General features: G+C 48.6%; 1 protein-coding gene across 2 annotated transcripts in view; it reads left to right on the top strand.

Annotated features, from left to right (window-relative positions):
- Tram2 (translocation associated membrane protein 2) overlaps positions 1-14,892 on the top strand; it is a 74,001-nt gene that overhangs the window by 55,225 nt on the left and 3,884 nt on the right. Inside the window, exons 3-7 of one of the 2 annotated variants that reach the window (XM_029538804.1) lie at positions 5,866-5,975; positions 6,470-6,556; positions 12,375-12,433; positions 13,028-13,112; positions 13,618-13,688. In XM_029538804.1, the coding sequence (XP_029394664.1) occupies positions 5,866-5,975; positions 6,470-6,556; positions 12,375-12,433; positions 13,028-13,112; positions 13,618-13,688 (412 nt within the window). Of the gene's footprint in view, positions 1-5,865; positions 5,976-6,439; positions 6,557-12,374; positions 12,434-13,027; positions 13,113-13,617; positions 13,689-14,892 lie in introns of both variants that reach the window. The other variant, XM_021198731.1, reaches the window with a different exon arrangement.

The following is a 14,892-nucleotide window of genomic DNA, read 5'->3' as shown; positions in this document are numbered from 1 at the left end:
CCCTCCCCTCCCCTCCCCTTCCCTTCCCTTCCCTTCCCTTCCCCCTCTGTCTCTCTGTCTCCCTCTACCTCCCTCCATCTGTGTCTGTGTCTGTCTCTCTCTCCTTCCCAGTGCCCCCCCTTTTCTTTGAACAGAGCTAAGGCCCTGTCATCCATGCCCCACTGACCCACATCCCCAGCCCCATTTGCCCTGTGATTTTGTTCACTGTAATTTTTTTCAAGTCCATATCCCAGATTTATATATAATAGAAATGATCTGAAATAATGTGGAAATAGTTGGCTGTCAGCACAGAAACCCATAGAATGTTGGTACTGGGAAGGGTCAGAGGTTAGCCAGACTGCCGGTTACAAACGGATGGCTTGTGGTTGGAGATTTCCTGTAGATAAGTTTTCTTTGGCTTACTTAGGATGGGCCCATTCAATGTCTTTAAACTTCTTGAATTAGTCTCCAGTACTGTAAAAAAATCATATGATCTCACTTTGCTTTAAAAGTAGCAGGAATTGCTGCTGCTCTTGCTGTGTGGCCACAACTGGAGAGAAGCAATCCCATCTCTCACCCCCATCCCAGCATGTGCTCAGATCTCCCTTCTCCACTCCTCCCTCCTGGACCCCTAAAATGGAGGGTGCCCATCATCCCCATCCATCTATCCCTGCTTAACTGTGTGCTTCTCTTTATAATGATGAATTTCGTGAATGTGTTCTTTTTCAAAGTATACGTGTGAGAGATGGTGATGTGGGAGAAAACTAGTTAAGAGCATACTACTTGGTGGAAATGCAGAACCTTGGCTGCTTCCTGCAGCAGGCCTGCTTACAGGGAGTGTGCAAGTAACACGCCAGGACCACTTTGTGTGCTGGCCCCAGGACACATTTTGCTGTGACTCTTGACCATTTACTTCACTAATTTAATAGCCTAAACACATTACCCTTCTAGAAACATACAAGCCTCCACCAACAGTGTGTCCTTCCTGAGAGCAATGGTCTACAAGGGCCACTTGGATAATAGGAACAGCACGATTTTTTGTTGTTGTTCTTGTTTTTTTATTTGAATGTTTGGTTGGCTTTGAGAGAGGGATTCTCTATGTAGCCCTGGTTGTCTGGTGCTCTATAGACCAGATAGGCCTTGAACTCAGAGATCCACCGGCCTCTGGTGGGATTAAAGGTGTGTGTCACTACCACCCGAACAGTGTGAATTTTTTTTAAGCAATTATTTTTTAAAAGATTTCTTTTAATTTATCGTATGAGTCTTTGCCCGCATATATGTGTACCACATGCCTACACAGGTCAGTTAGAAGCATCGCATCCTCTGGAACTGGAGTTAGAGATGGTTATTAGCCACCATGTAGGTGCTTGGAACTGAACTTGGGTACTTAAAAACCAGCAGCAAGCCCTCTTAACCTTGGCGCCCACCATCTCTAGCCGTAGTGAGCAACTGACTTTAAAATACTTTTTACAACCCAGGTATGAGTTTGTTTGAGCAAAGTTCCAGTTCCCATAACTCATTAGAAGATTGGAGCCACACTATTGTCTTTCTCTGATCAAACGAGAAGTAGCTATTGAAGAGAGTAGTTGTGATATGTGGCTCAGTGGATGCGATGGTGTTCCTCGTAATAGGAGAAAGACTCAAAGGAGCAACATATTGCCAGAGATGAGGCCAAGGATCATGTGGTGGAGTTGACCTTGAGGGAGCATTTGGAGACTGTTAGCAGCTAGGAGAGCTGAGAAATGGCCACATCACTGCAACCACTTGCCTAGCCCATGTCCCAATACACTTCCAAGGGTTGGTTGAAACACACCGTAATGCTCCTTGAAGAGTTAATTCTGAGGTGGTGACTAGGGCTACACACACAGGCAACGTCCCAACGGGATTTGAGACTTGTTTCCAGCAACCAGTTCATTGCCCTGTTGCTCCACCTCCATCCTTGAGCAGGGCCCTTGACTCTGTCCCACCATTTGGAGACCTGCAGGTACTGACTGATTTAATGGTCACCGATGGTTGTTCCCCAGCCAGAAGTGGATCTTATAAGTCTTTGGGGGCTTCCTGCTGCTTAAGGAAGTCCACAGAGCTCCCTGTTGTCTATAAAGCCTATACTGTCTCTCACTCTGCAGCCCCGCCCCACCCCCCTCTGAGTCTACTTAAGCATTTGGTCATTCCTGGCCACAGCCATGTGATTCAGTTATGGTGAAACACACAACAAAAGTTTCATCTTGATTATTTTTAAGTGGACAGGTAGTAATGCTAGATACTCTCACAGTTTGTTCAACCAATCTCCATAAATGACTGAAATAATCTGAAACTATCTCTATTAAGCAGCGCCCTGTCTCTTCTGACATTCTATTCTGCCTATAAGAGTTACACAGTCAGTCCTAGGGAGCTTGAAGCAGTACATTCAAATAGTTCTTATCATTGTGACTGACTTATTTCACATGCCATCAAGTCAGTGTTGAAGCATCTGTCTGGTTTCCTTTTCTTTGAAGGCTCAGAAATATTCCTGTGTGTACATACCACATTTTGTCTGTCTTTTCATCCATTGATGGGCACTTGAATTCTCTGTACTTTGTTTATTTGTTTGTTTTTGAGATTGGGTTTCTCTGTATCCCCAGCTGTTCTGGAACTCGCTTTGTAGACCAGGCTGGCCTAAAACTCAGAAATCAGCTTGCCTCTGCCTTCCAAGTGCTGGGATTTAAAGGTGTGAGCCGCCACTGCTTGGCTCTGCCTTCTTTTTTTTTCCCCCATCTTGAATACCATTGTGTACATGTATATATAAATATTTCTGATATCTTTGCATTGAGAAATATTTGCATATCTGTATTAAGAAATCTTGGGAGGAGGGGAACCCATGTTTGAACTAGATTTCATTTATTTTGAATTTACCTTTCATTCACAAAAAATGAGTTTGTACAGTGTTTCTAGTGTTGTTTTCTTTGTGTGTAGTTGGGTACGTATTTGCGGGTGTGTGTGTGTGTGTGTGTGTGTATCAATGCACCTTGGGGTCAGAGGTCATTCCTCAGGGGCGTGAGACAGAGTCTCCCATTAGCATGGAGTTTGCCAAATGGGTTTATTGGCTGACCAGCAATCCCACAAAGCTGGCTTTTTCTACTGACCCAATGCTAGGATTACAAGCACATGCCACCACACCCAGCTTTTCTTGTAGGTTCTGGGGGTAGAACCCAAGTCCTTATGCCAGAAAGCCTTTGCCAACTGAGCCATCTCACCAGCCCTGAAATTCTGCTTTCAGTTCTTTTGAATGTATACTCAGTAGTAATGCTGGAAGCTATACTAATTACTTTTTAATTTTTCTGAAGAACTACCATATGATATTCTGTACTGGCTGCACTGAGGTATATTCCCACCAAGGAAGCACATAGTTCCAATTTCTTGACATCCCTGACGACATTTTCTTTAATGGTAGCTACCCTAGTGGAAAGACTGTGATATTCATTTCCTTGATGCTCCACAATGTCAGACGCCATTTGCAGGGCTGTCAGCATGCATGTACCACCAGACTGGGCTTATTTCATTGATTTTAAACCGCTCTCACTTGGCTACGTGTGGGTCCCATTTTTACCTTGTGTTGATTTTGATGATGAAACTCTGTATGTGTGTAGTTCTTCTGTGGTTCCAAACCGTGCCCTAGTTTTGTCCCCTTTGTCGTTCCTTTGTGAGGAAGGCAGGGAAACAGAACCTAGTCCAGCAGGTAGTCGCACCTCCTGCCTGGCTTTTGGGACCTGAGTTCCTCAGCTGGGTCCCAGGGTGGCTTTCTGACAGCATCCTTACCTGTAAGCCTGTACCTGTTCACTGCTGCTGAGTGCACTTTTCATAATACAAGTTTTGACACTTGGCTGCTTGATTCAAGCTCTTGGATGGTTCTACACGTCCCTCAAGATAAAGACCACACACTTCAGTGGCACATAGGCCACCCATGACAGCCCTGTCATTTACCCTAACCTTGATCACCTACCCTGAGCCCTGAGCCTGGAATGCCCATACAACTGTATGTGTGTATGTACAACTGTATGTGTGTATGTATGTGTGTGTGTGTATGTATGTATGTATGTATGTATACATGCACGCATGCCTGTACCCAGATTTCCTTAATGTCCTGGTCTTTCTGGCCAGTAAGACTTAGTACCTACACTCTAGCCACAGCTCATCCTTGCCTGCTGCAGCCTCTGCCTGCCTCTTGGCAGTGGAGCCTGTCTGAAATATAGCTTCCATTTTTCAACCCCCAGTTGGATTTGGCCCCCCAGGGCAGAGACTTAGCATTAGCTCAGTGCCTCTCACTGAGTAGGTATTTGTAGAGAGGCAGAGGGAGATAGAAAAGGAAACATGTGAAATTTTCTACTCCATGCCTCTGATCTAGACACTGCCCTCTGTCACGTCCTCTCCATCCAGGGTGGCCGGAGTTAGCAGGAACTCCCACGGCGACCCAGTTCAGCATTGCTTCTTTCTCTGGCCACCCTGAAACAAACTGACCCGGCCTACCTTCTGGTAAATACATCCCAGCAGAGATGACTCATTCATGTGACTCAGGCTCAGCTGCACAGCTGGAAGGGTAGCCAGCACGTCTTCTGGGGAGGGCGTGACAGAGACAGAGCCCCAGGCGAGCGAGTGTGTGCCACCCAGCTTCCTCCAGCTCTGGTGTCTGCACAGTGGAGCAAGGCAATAAGCTGGCCTTTCCCAGCCTCAGAGCTGGGGACAGGAGGCAGAGGCAGGAGGATTGCCACATGTTAGAGATCTACACATGTAAAAACAAAACAAGTCTTCTGCCTGACTTAATATTATTATAGAATAATCCACCATTTGCTAAAGGCCCACTGTGATTTTAAATGCTGTGTTGTAGACTTCATCCTGTTTAATCTTCACAGTAGCTCAGCAGCACAAGTAATAGCAAATATATAAATATATACCACACACACATATGCACGCGCACATGCACACACACACACGTGCACACGCACACGCGCGTGCACACACATGCGCGCATGCACACACATACACACACACACATACGCACGCGCACACACATACGCGCCCACACACATGCATGCACACGCATATACACACGCATGCGCACACACCCCCACACACACACATACGCACGCATGCGCACACACATACGCGCGCACGCACACACACACACACACACACACACACACACGATATGCCACACTCTTCCTGCATTAGCTACCTTTCGAATTGCAGTGCCAAAAGCAAACGAACACTGACAATGGCAGGTTAAAGAAGAGAGGGAATACTTGGGCTGCAGTCCTACGTGGTGGGGAGGGCGTGGCACAGGAGCCTGAAGCAGTTGCTTCAGGGAGGGTCTTCCCTATTCTGTTAAACACTTCTGGAAACACCTTCCTAGACAGACCCAGAAGTGTGCTTCCATGGTGGTTTTAAACTCAGTCAGGTTGTCAGGATCATCCCACAGAACTTAACATCGCTTCATGTACTTTCTGTGGCACAGAAGCTCTTAGCCATACTTCAGAGGTAGAAGCCTGAGGTTCGGAAGGAGACCTTACAGAGAGAGGTGCCTCACGGTGCCATGGGAAGTAAAGGGCAGGACTGTGACCTAGAGGAGGAAACTGAGGCCCAGGGACATTAGTCATTTACTCAAAGACACCTGTACCTATGTGACCACATACACTTGGTGATAAGAACTTAGGCCCTCCCCGTGGGTGCTTCCCAAGGACCAAGTCTAGAGGTGAGGCAGGATGCCAGGGCAGAAGCTTCCGTCTGAGCCAGAGGCCGTAGCAGATGAGGACCACTTGAGGATACACTGTGTTTTCCATCTCTTCCCCCTATGGGTTCTTATAGCATCTTCATGCCTGGGCGATGCTGACCAGATCCTTTTTTACCCAACAGACAGCGAGACAGTGCACTACCACTATGGCCCAAAGGACCTAGTCACCATCTTGTTCTACGTCTGCATCACCATCATCTTGCATGCTGTGGTTCAGGAGTACATCTTAGACGTAAGTGACCACTTTGGACTCTGAGGTCAGAAGCTGGTGACCCATTAGGATGGTGACGCTCTTCCTTGGAGAAGGCCACAGCCCTGATCCATTCTGTCTTCTCACTTAGATCCTTTTGTTATTCCTGAGGCTAGATTCCTTCACCATGCATTGCCCTCTCTGTCAGTTCCCATTTGGGGGCGGAAGCTGTCTGAAACACAGTATGAGCTATCCTGAGGAGTCCATGAAGCACAGCTGGACCAGAGGTGTTTTCTTTCCAAAGTAGCTCCCAGCCGGAACACCTACTGCTTTCTAGAAGAGCTTGCCTGAAAGTCAGCACCCCATGGGCACACAGTAGGCTTATGCTAAATAGCTTGGGTTGTAAGGAGTTTGAACTCCTACCTCCCTCTCAGGAAGGGGAAACAGGAGTGCGGAATCTGCCAGGTATCAGTGTATTAATGTGTGGAGTTTTCTTCCTTCTTTAGAAAATCAGCAAACGCCTTCATCTCTCCAAGGTCAAACACAGCAAGTTCAATGAATCTGGACACCTGCTTGTCTTTCATCTCAGCGCGGTGGCGTGGTGCTTCTACGTGATTGTAACGGTGAGTAGCCCTCATGACGGCTGCAGAGTAAGCCACCAAGCAGTCTCTTCTCTGCTGATGACATGACTTTGCAGGGCTTAAGGAGAAGAGAAAGAGCCAGGAACGGGTATCATAGAACTGAAACTCGTTTTGCAGTCCCCTGGTATTGTAGTAAAATAGAGTCGATGCTACTTAATAGAGTCATACTCCCTTGAGGACTTGTTACAGTTTTTACCCAGGTATCCACAAAGCTATGTATTGTTCTACCAGCCCTGACTTCAGACATTGTTCCACGAGGTCCCCCATTACTGAGCTTTGTACATGCTCTTCGTTGAGCCTACACCCACAAATTTATAATCACTTAATACCCCTGATGCTGACTTAAGGGTTGCAAGTTCATGTTTCCCAATGTGTCCACAGCTGTGCACTTCCAACGCAGCAAGCGTGGAAGCATGGCTTGGGCTCAGAAGTCTGGCTGTATTTGCGTCGCCATGACAAAATAACCTGAAACAAACAACCGGAAGGAGAACAATTGATGCTGACTCATAATTTCAATCTGTGGGGTTCAAGTCCATTGCTTTGACCCTGAGGAAAAGCAAAACATTTTATGGAATGTTTTGCGCAGAGCGGCTCACCTCATGGTGGACAAAGACACAGAGAGGAGGGAACCAGGGTCAATGTACCCCCTTGAAGGGCATGTCCCAGTGACCTACTTCCTCCAGCTGGGTCCACCACCACACAAAAGTACCTCCAAACTCAATATCCATCATTGGTGCCACAGAATCCAGTCACTTCTCTAAAGCCAGCGGCCTGATCATCGTACCAGGGACCAAGCTATAATAAACACACAAGTTTTAGGGATATATTTCATGTCTAGCCAATTAGCAGAGGCCAATGTTACCCATCTGGATATATATATATATATATATATATATATATATATATATATATATATCCATTTTCCAGACGAGGACACTCTAGATTATGTTTCCGGATTCACTGTAAGGAGACCCTGCGTGTGTTACTATTCCCTTAGTGCCCACTGTCATCTGGAGCACCTCTTGTCTGGAACCAAGTCCCCCAATAGCTATCTGACCTCAGATTCTTCCCTGCTCTGGTGCGTCCCCTCTGCTCTCTTTTGTCTGACAAGACATGGGCCCTCCCATCGTAAGGAACGCTGAATGCCGACTGCATAGTCTCAAAGCAGGAGGCAACATGTCTTCTTTGTGTGTTGCCTTATCCCTGTTATCAGTTCATCTCAGAACACTTTTTCCCCGAGCAGCACGCTCGGAATTTTAAACGGGAGACCAAAGACTTCCATCCTCTCTGAGGGGCTCTGCATTCCACTCGAAGCAGACAGTGTTACACTGCAGGGGCAAGGCAGCTCGCCGTGGAGGGCAGAGCTACAGGTCCAGTGTACTTTAGCACCTTGGGCATCTCAGCTTCCTGACATTGAGGCCATGCTCACCTCTTGGAGGCCTTAGCTGCTTGAGGCAAAAAAAAAGGCCCCAGAATACCAAAGACACTGGACTGGTTTTCGTTTGGTGGGGGCAGTGGTAGGGGGCATTGCCTCACCTCCGAATCCCTTCAGCCCTTGCGCCCCCACCCCAGCATTCTACCCCAGCTGTGCCAAGTGGGGCAGACTCAGATGCTTCTCCAGGGACACCCTCAGGCCTTTTACCTTGTGGAGAGCCCATTCCCCCACCCAACATGCTCAGCCTTACAAGAGACCAGGGAGCCATCCGGGCTCCTGCTCTAAGTGCAGTCACCTCCTGTCCAGACCGTCAGCGAAGACTCTGAGAAGTCATCCATTTCTGTGGAGATGGGGATTGGTCATGGTTTCTTCTGTTTCCTTTGTCTCCCAAAGTCAGCAAAGCCTGCCTGCTCTGCCTTCAGGATTCTGAAATTCTCAACACCGCTTTCTACATATGGTCAGACGTTGGTCACATGGCCCTGACATCCCTCGTAGGGGTGAGGGATGCTCTTTTCTGGTTCAGAGGACAGTGGCACAAGGATGTCCGTATGTGGCTCCAGCTGTCATTAATGTAAAAGTTACAGAACCCAGGCCCCTCTGCTTTTTGCCTATACTGCAGTGTCTCCCTTGCCTGGAGTCTGTTTCCATTCCGGGCCCTCACTCCACTCAGCCCATGATCTGCTCAGCCAGATGGATCTCTTTAAGGCCTGAGCTAAATCATGTGTCCTCCTACTTAAAATAAGTTCCCCTCACAGCTGCAGTGAAATTGTTTGCTCTTCCTTGCTTGTGTGACCTGGGCCCTGGAGCCTTGCTGGTGACATCAGCAGGGACTTAGCACTCCGTGTCCACCTCTGCTCTTCCTGCTCTGCTAGCCGCTCCCCTTATTGAAGTGCTCTGTCCAGTAGCGTCGTTCCATGCCTATGGTGAGCCCTTTCCTGCCATCTGTCTTCCACCCAAGGCCCACTTCCTCCGAACACCCTCCCCATGTGGACTTTCCACACTCTGCGCCTGCCTCCCTGGTGTCTTACTGGTTCATGTGTGTATTCTGTGTCTGACTCAAGCTGCCTGCTGACAGGTACCAGGCTTGGTGCTGCACCCTTCGTGTGGCCTCTGGCACATGCTAAGCGCTCAGTATCAAGTCTTAATCTGATGAAGAAGCCATGGAAGGCATCTCCTTACCTTTTTATAAAAGCTTTGTTTTTATTCGAGTTTGTGTTAGTTACGCGTGCACACACATGCAGACACACAGATATGTAGCACACACATGTAAATGGGTGCCCATGGGGGGGGCAGAAGAGGGTGTCAGTTAAGGGTGTTTTGAGCTATCTAACATGGACACTGAGAATAAACTTGTGGGAGAACAAGCTAGGTGTCTCTAGCTGCCCTTCATCAGTTTTTAAAGTAATGAGTTGATTTTCAGAAACATCATAGATGATCAGGGTTTTGCTGCTGTTAAAGTTTTAAAAGGCAGCCAGAATTACATCAAATTCCCTACCAGAAATTCCAATTTTACCTGAGTATGTGACACAGATATTTTGCACAGGTTATATGCAAATGGAATGCTGAAGAGTGAGGTTAGATTTTCTAAGACTGTCAGAGGAGGAGAGTAGAGAGGGGCTAGGGAAGGGAGAGGGAACTGAACACCCTACTTACTGAAGGATGCTGAGGGCCTGTATGCACCCCCACCCCTGTCTCACCAGATGTCTGACTTCCTATTTAAAACTCCACATTCAGTAGTCAGTGAGACAGGAAACCAAGGGTCAGAACTGGTTGCTGTCTGCAGTTGCCTTGGAGTGATTATGAATCGCCTGGTTTTGTGTTTGTTTGTTTGTTTGTTTTTTCTTTCATTTTCTGATAGGCAAATGACACTGAGGCTATCTGAGTCTAGGTAGCAGCTCACCTTGTTGTCTAGATTTGGGTAGTTTTTCGGTTCTTATTTGAACAGCAGAAAGGAAGGCTGCTAGGAAACTAGGAGGAACTGCTCCAGCACGCTGAGGCCTGGCATGGGTAGATGTCAGGAATCAGAAAGGAACAGGGTATTTAACCTGGACCCCCACCCCGACCCCCAGCCACCGATCAAGGCCATGGCTTGGGCTGGAAGGGGTTACTCTGTCTGTTGGGGCTGTCACATGCGACCCTGGAACTCAGGCGCCTTGGCATGCCTGAACTCGGAGGCAGCCAGCCCCAGCCCTCCCTTATCCTCCTTCAGACAGCTGCCTAAACAGGGCTAGAAAGGGCTCCTCACAGAGCATGAGTCACTTCTCCTCTGACTCTGAACTCCGCCTCCTCCAGTCCCAGCAGACTGGACATTTGTAAGCAGGCTGCATTTTTCCGAGAAGGTTTTTTAGGCTTCTTGGCTTCCACGTTCTGACTTCTCTGTCTCCTGAGTGAAGAGGCCGATCGAGAAGTTCCTGTTTAAACACACAAGCCTATGCAGGCCTTGGGTCGCTGGGACACCAAGGCTCCTGGCCAATCTTTTTGACAGAAATGCATCCCCTCCCCCACACATACACACCACCACCACCACCACCACCACCACCACTGCCACCACCACCACCACCACCGCCGCCACCAGCCACCAGTCCAGGAAGCACCACTCTTCATGTTAAATGTATAGCTGCTTCCTCTAAGACGAGGCTCTCTCACCCTTTAGGGTTTTCTGAATGGAGTGCCTGAGTGCCGAGGTCTGACAGAGGCACAACTGTGCATGACATATACGGGGATGAGATAGAGAGCAGCGGTGTGGGTCTGTCAAAGGTCACTGCTACCACACACCGCCACTCCCATGGCTGGAGCCCAGTGAGGCTCTGTGCCTCACTCACTGTGTGTGCGACCCAGGCAAGAGGGAGGAAGGGAGGGGTGCGCAGAGAGTGTAATTGAGATGGTGGGGTTGGGTGAGACCTCTTCTCTCTGGTCTAGCTTGCTGTGTCTCCATTAAGATACCTGTGATACACGTATCTTGATTGACCGCCACCCGTAGGTGGCCTAGCTCACTGTGCTAGGGTGGTAGCTTCAGGACTGTGGACAGTACTCAGCCTGGTGCTGTAGGTGAGAGGCAGCACAGCTTCGCAGCTTCCAGTCATTTCCAGGAGTTCTGTGGACTTCGATCTTCCCATCCCCCAGCCGTGATGAGCCCCTGCCCTGCATCCCAGGGGAAGCCTGAGGTTCTCAGACTTCTCATCTGGGCCACCAGCTCAGCTGACAGTCTCATTCCCTGAAGCAACGTGCCCGAAGTTCTGGGATGAGGAGTTTGGAGGCCCAACACAGATTGCAGCTGGCTAACTGAACAAACCTCATTTCAGATCTTTCCAGAATGTTCCTTCATTTTGATTTTTTTTTTCTGCAAGAGGTGACACTTTGTCTAGAAGATAAGAGCCCCTCCTGGCTTGATTTGGTTTTGTTGGTGTATTTGGTTTTCTTCAGAAAAGAGTTGTTGAGAACATTCATTTCTCTGTCACTCATTCATTCAGTCAAGTAACATTCTGATTGGACCCTTGCTGGACACAGATCGTTTACTCCTGGGTCCCCTAGTCTCATAGTAGAGCTCATCTTGCCTGTCTTTATGAATGCAATAGGTCTTCGGCTGAGGGATGGCTAGTTAGGATTTCTATTGCTGTGATAAAACACCATGACCAACTTAGGGAAGGAAGGGTTACGAACCTACAGCTTGGCGTCCATCCTCCAGGGAAGTCAGGGTCACAGTGTCTCCACAGTCAGGGGGCATAGCAAGATGAATGCTGGGGTTCAGCCCCCCTTCTCCTTTTTATCCTGCCTGGGACTCCAGCCCGCATGTGAGTAACACTCACAGTGTGAGTCTTCCTTGGCCCAATTTAGAAACTTCTTTGTCGACACGGGCAGAGATTTGCCTCATACACAGGTGGTTTTAGAGCCTGTGGAGTTGACCGTCAATATTATCCATCACAATGATGAGAAGAGTTTCGGTCTCCACTGGGTGTTGCTCTTCTCGTGCATTTAATCCTTTATTATGGAAGCAGATCCTGAGTGTGTACATGACAGAACCTCTCTAGACACTGTCACATAAACATTTATTCCCTACAGTAACTCTGTAAAGTTAGTTAGCACTTCACCTTACACATGAGCCTGGGGAACCTTCGAGAGACTGACAAGCTGTTTTCAGTAGATGTAGCTTCTGTCATACCCCTCTTGAGACTCGGGTGGCCAGACCCAAGAGCATGGCATGTCACTGCACAGTTGGACAAGTGCCAATGCAATTCCTCCACACCAAGGTCCTTTGTTTCCAAAATCTGTGTGTTCCTCTCGGCATCAGTGATCTCTGGGCCAGTCACGGCCCTAGCAGGTCACATGGCGACAGCTCTAAACGCCTGCTCTTCTCACCCACCACAGGAAGGATATTTAACAAACCCAAGGAGCCTCTGGGAAGATTACCCACATGTGTACCTCTCGTGAGTATTTGTGTGACTCATTAAAGCCAGTGATGAGCAAGCTGTGACTTGAACCTGTAGAGCATGGGGTTGCAAGCAATATGTCTATCTTTGAGAATCTCCACTTGAGGCATTATCTGTATTAGCTCCACAGAGGTACCTATTCTGCATGGGACAGATACAAACACAACTCTAGATTTGTGTCTTATTGGAGACCTTTTAAATTCATAGCACATCTTCCCCACCATACTCCTGTTCCTTCTTGTGATGCTGCCAAGACCAGGCCTGTCTCCCTCCAGAGGCCTCCCAGAGCATCAATAGCAAAGGGTGTAGAGCTAACCAACTTAGAGCCTTTCGTGGTTGTATTCAGTGGATCTTCTCTGGGTTGACATGATGTGGTTGGTCACTACTGCTTCCTCTAATGGACATGCCGTGACCCCTTAAGTGGTATTATACATGATGCTTGCCATGGGTGTGGCGATCCCTGCCTCCCCCCTCCCCTCCTCGCTTCTGATCCTGCTGTTCACCCACGGCCTTGGCTTAGCCCTTTCCTTATGCTCTTGGCAAGTCCCCTGGGGATGTTCCTGGTCACACCAAGAACTCCCTCATCTCCAGCTTCCAGGTGAAGTTTTTCTACTTGGGTCAGCTGGCATACTGGTTGCACTCGCTACCTGAACTCTACTTCCAGAAGGTACGGAAGGTGAGTCTTCCCTTCCCCCACCCCCTTTAGAGGTCTCTCCTCCCTACAGCCCTCCTGTTTTCCCCAATGACTTCTCCCTTCCCTTTCTCCAGAGCATGATGTGTTGGCTGATGACAGGGAACCACACAGACACTCAAGAGAGCATTGTCAGGGTCTTGACTCCTCTGTGAGCTGTGTGCCCACTGGCAGAATCTAATCTAGGCCAGATAGTCCACCGAGGCCGTCTCGCCACCCCCGTCCATTTTATGTTTTCCTCGGGGTAATGCAGAGACACTCTTCCCAGTTCCTGTGTCTCCATTCCCAACCCAGAGTTGCCTTCTGGCACCAGGCTTGAATCTGCTGCCTTGGCCTTCTTGGTACTAGCCCATGTGTGTGGTTCTGATGTGACATGGACCCGTGGGAGTGTGGAGACGTGGCCCTTCCTTGTTAACCTCCCATGTCCTCTCAGTTCTATGCATAGTCACTTGAAGTCTGAGCAAGCTCACTCTGCCCATCTCTTTTCCAGGAAGAAATCCCCCGCCAGCTGCAGTACATTTGTCTGTACCTGCTTCACATCACTGGGGCATACCTCTTAAAGTGAGTGAGCGTGGAGGGGGCCAGCCCCATTTCCTCGCCCTTTCATGCCTCTGTGCCTTCCCACAGGATCACTCAGTTAGCAGGCATTTAGTGCATACTGACTTGTAGAGGAGCGCCTTGCTAGCTTGGGAATACAAGCAGTAATGGAGGACTCTCCTATCTTCAATGGTTCATTCTCCAACTGGTAGGAAAGACAGTCTATAAGGGAGACTGGTGTGATGCGGTATGGACCGATAGCCAAGAGAACCCATAGGGTTAGCCACCTCTTCTCGAGGCAGAGCCAAGGAAGGCTTCTAGTAAAGTGGTCCTTTGAACTGTGACTTTCCAGTCAGAAACCTGGCTCTTGCCACATGGTATCCAATGCTGCTGGAACAGTACAGCCCTAGAGTTAATTTCAGTTTGTCTTGTAATGAAATAGAGAGCAGGTAGCCACATGGTTGCTCTGGAAGTGTGAAGAGTTACTACATTAGGCCTCAAGTGCCTCTTTTACAGACAGCATTTTGATGAATGAACTGTGCTTGGATCTGGGCTTTTCATGAGCTTTTCATGCACAGAGTAGGGCCCAAACTCTTAATAGCTCATAACAGGCTTCCTGTGAGACTGACCAACATGGGTAAATAGTGTGTGTGTCGGAGCCTAGCAACTCTCAAGCTCTGGCTTTCTGTCTCGAGGTGAAGGGTCATGGCAGCTGTCTTAGTCGTGCTCTGATGCAGGATGCTGGAAACTCACATGCAGAGGGGTTATGGTGACAGCAGGCTATGGTGACAGCAGGTTACGGTGACAGCAGGTTATGATGACAGCAGGTTATGGTGACAGCAGGCTATGGTGACAGCAGGTTACTGTGAGAGCAGGTTATGGTGACAGCAGGCTATGGTGACAGCAAGTTACTGTGAGAGCAGGTTACAGTGACAGCAGGTTATGGTGACAGCAGGTTATGGTGACAGCAGGTTACTGTGAGAGCAGGTTATGGTGACAGCAGGTTATGGTGACAGCAGGTTATGGTGACAGCAGGTTACTGTGAGAGCAGGTTATGGTGACAGCAGACTATGGTGACAGCAGGTTATGGTGACAGTAGGTTACTGTGAGAGCAGGTTATGGTGACAGCAGGCTATGGTGACAGCAGGTTATGGTGACAGCAGGTTACGGTGACAGCAGGTTATGGTGACAGCAGGTTACGGTGACAGCGGGTTACGGTGACAGCAGG

The sequence above is a fragment of the Mus pahari genome, chromosome 5, assembly GCF_900095145.1.
Source record: "Mus pahari chromosome 5, PAHARI_EIJ_v1.1, whole genome shotgun sequence".
In the NCBI taxonomy this organism is placed as follows: Eukaryota; Metazoa; Chordata; class Mammalia; order Rodentia; family Muridae; genus Mus; species Mus pahari.
Note: the sequence above shows the minus strand (reverse complement) of the source record. Positions and strands in the feature narration are given on the sequence as shown.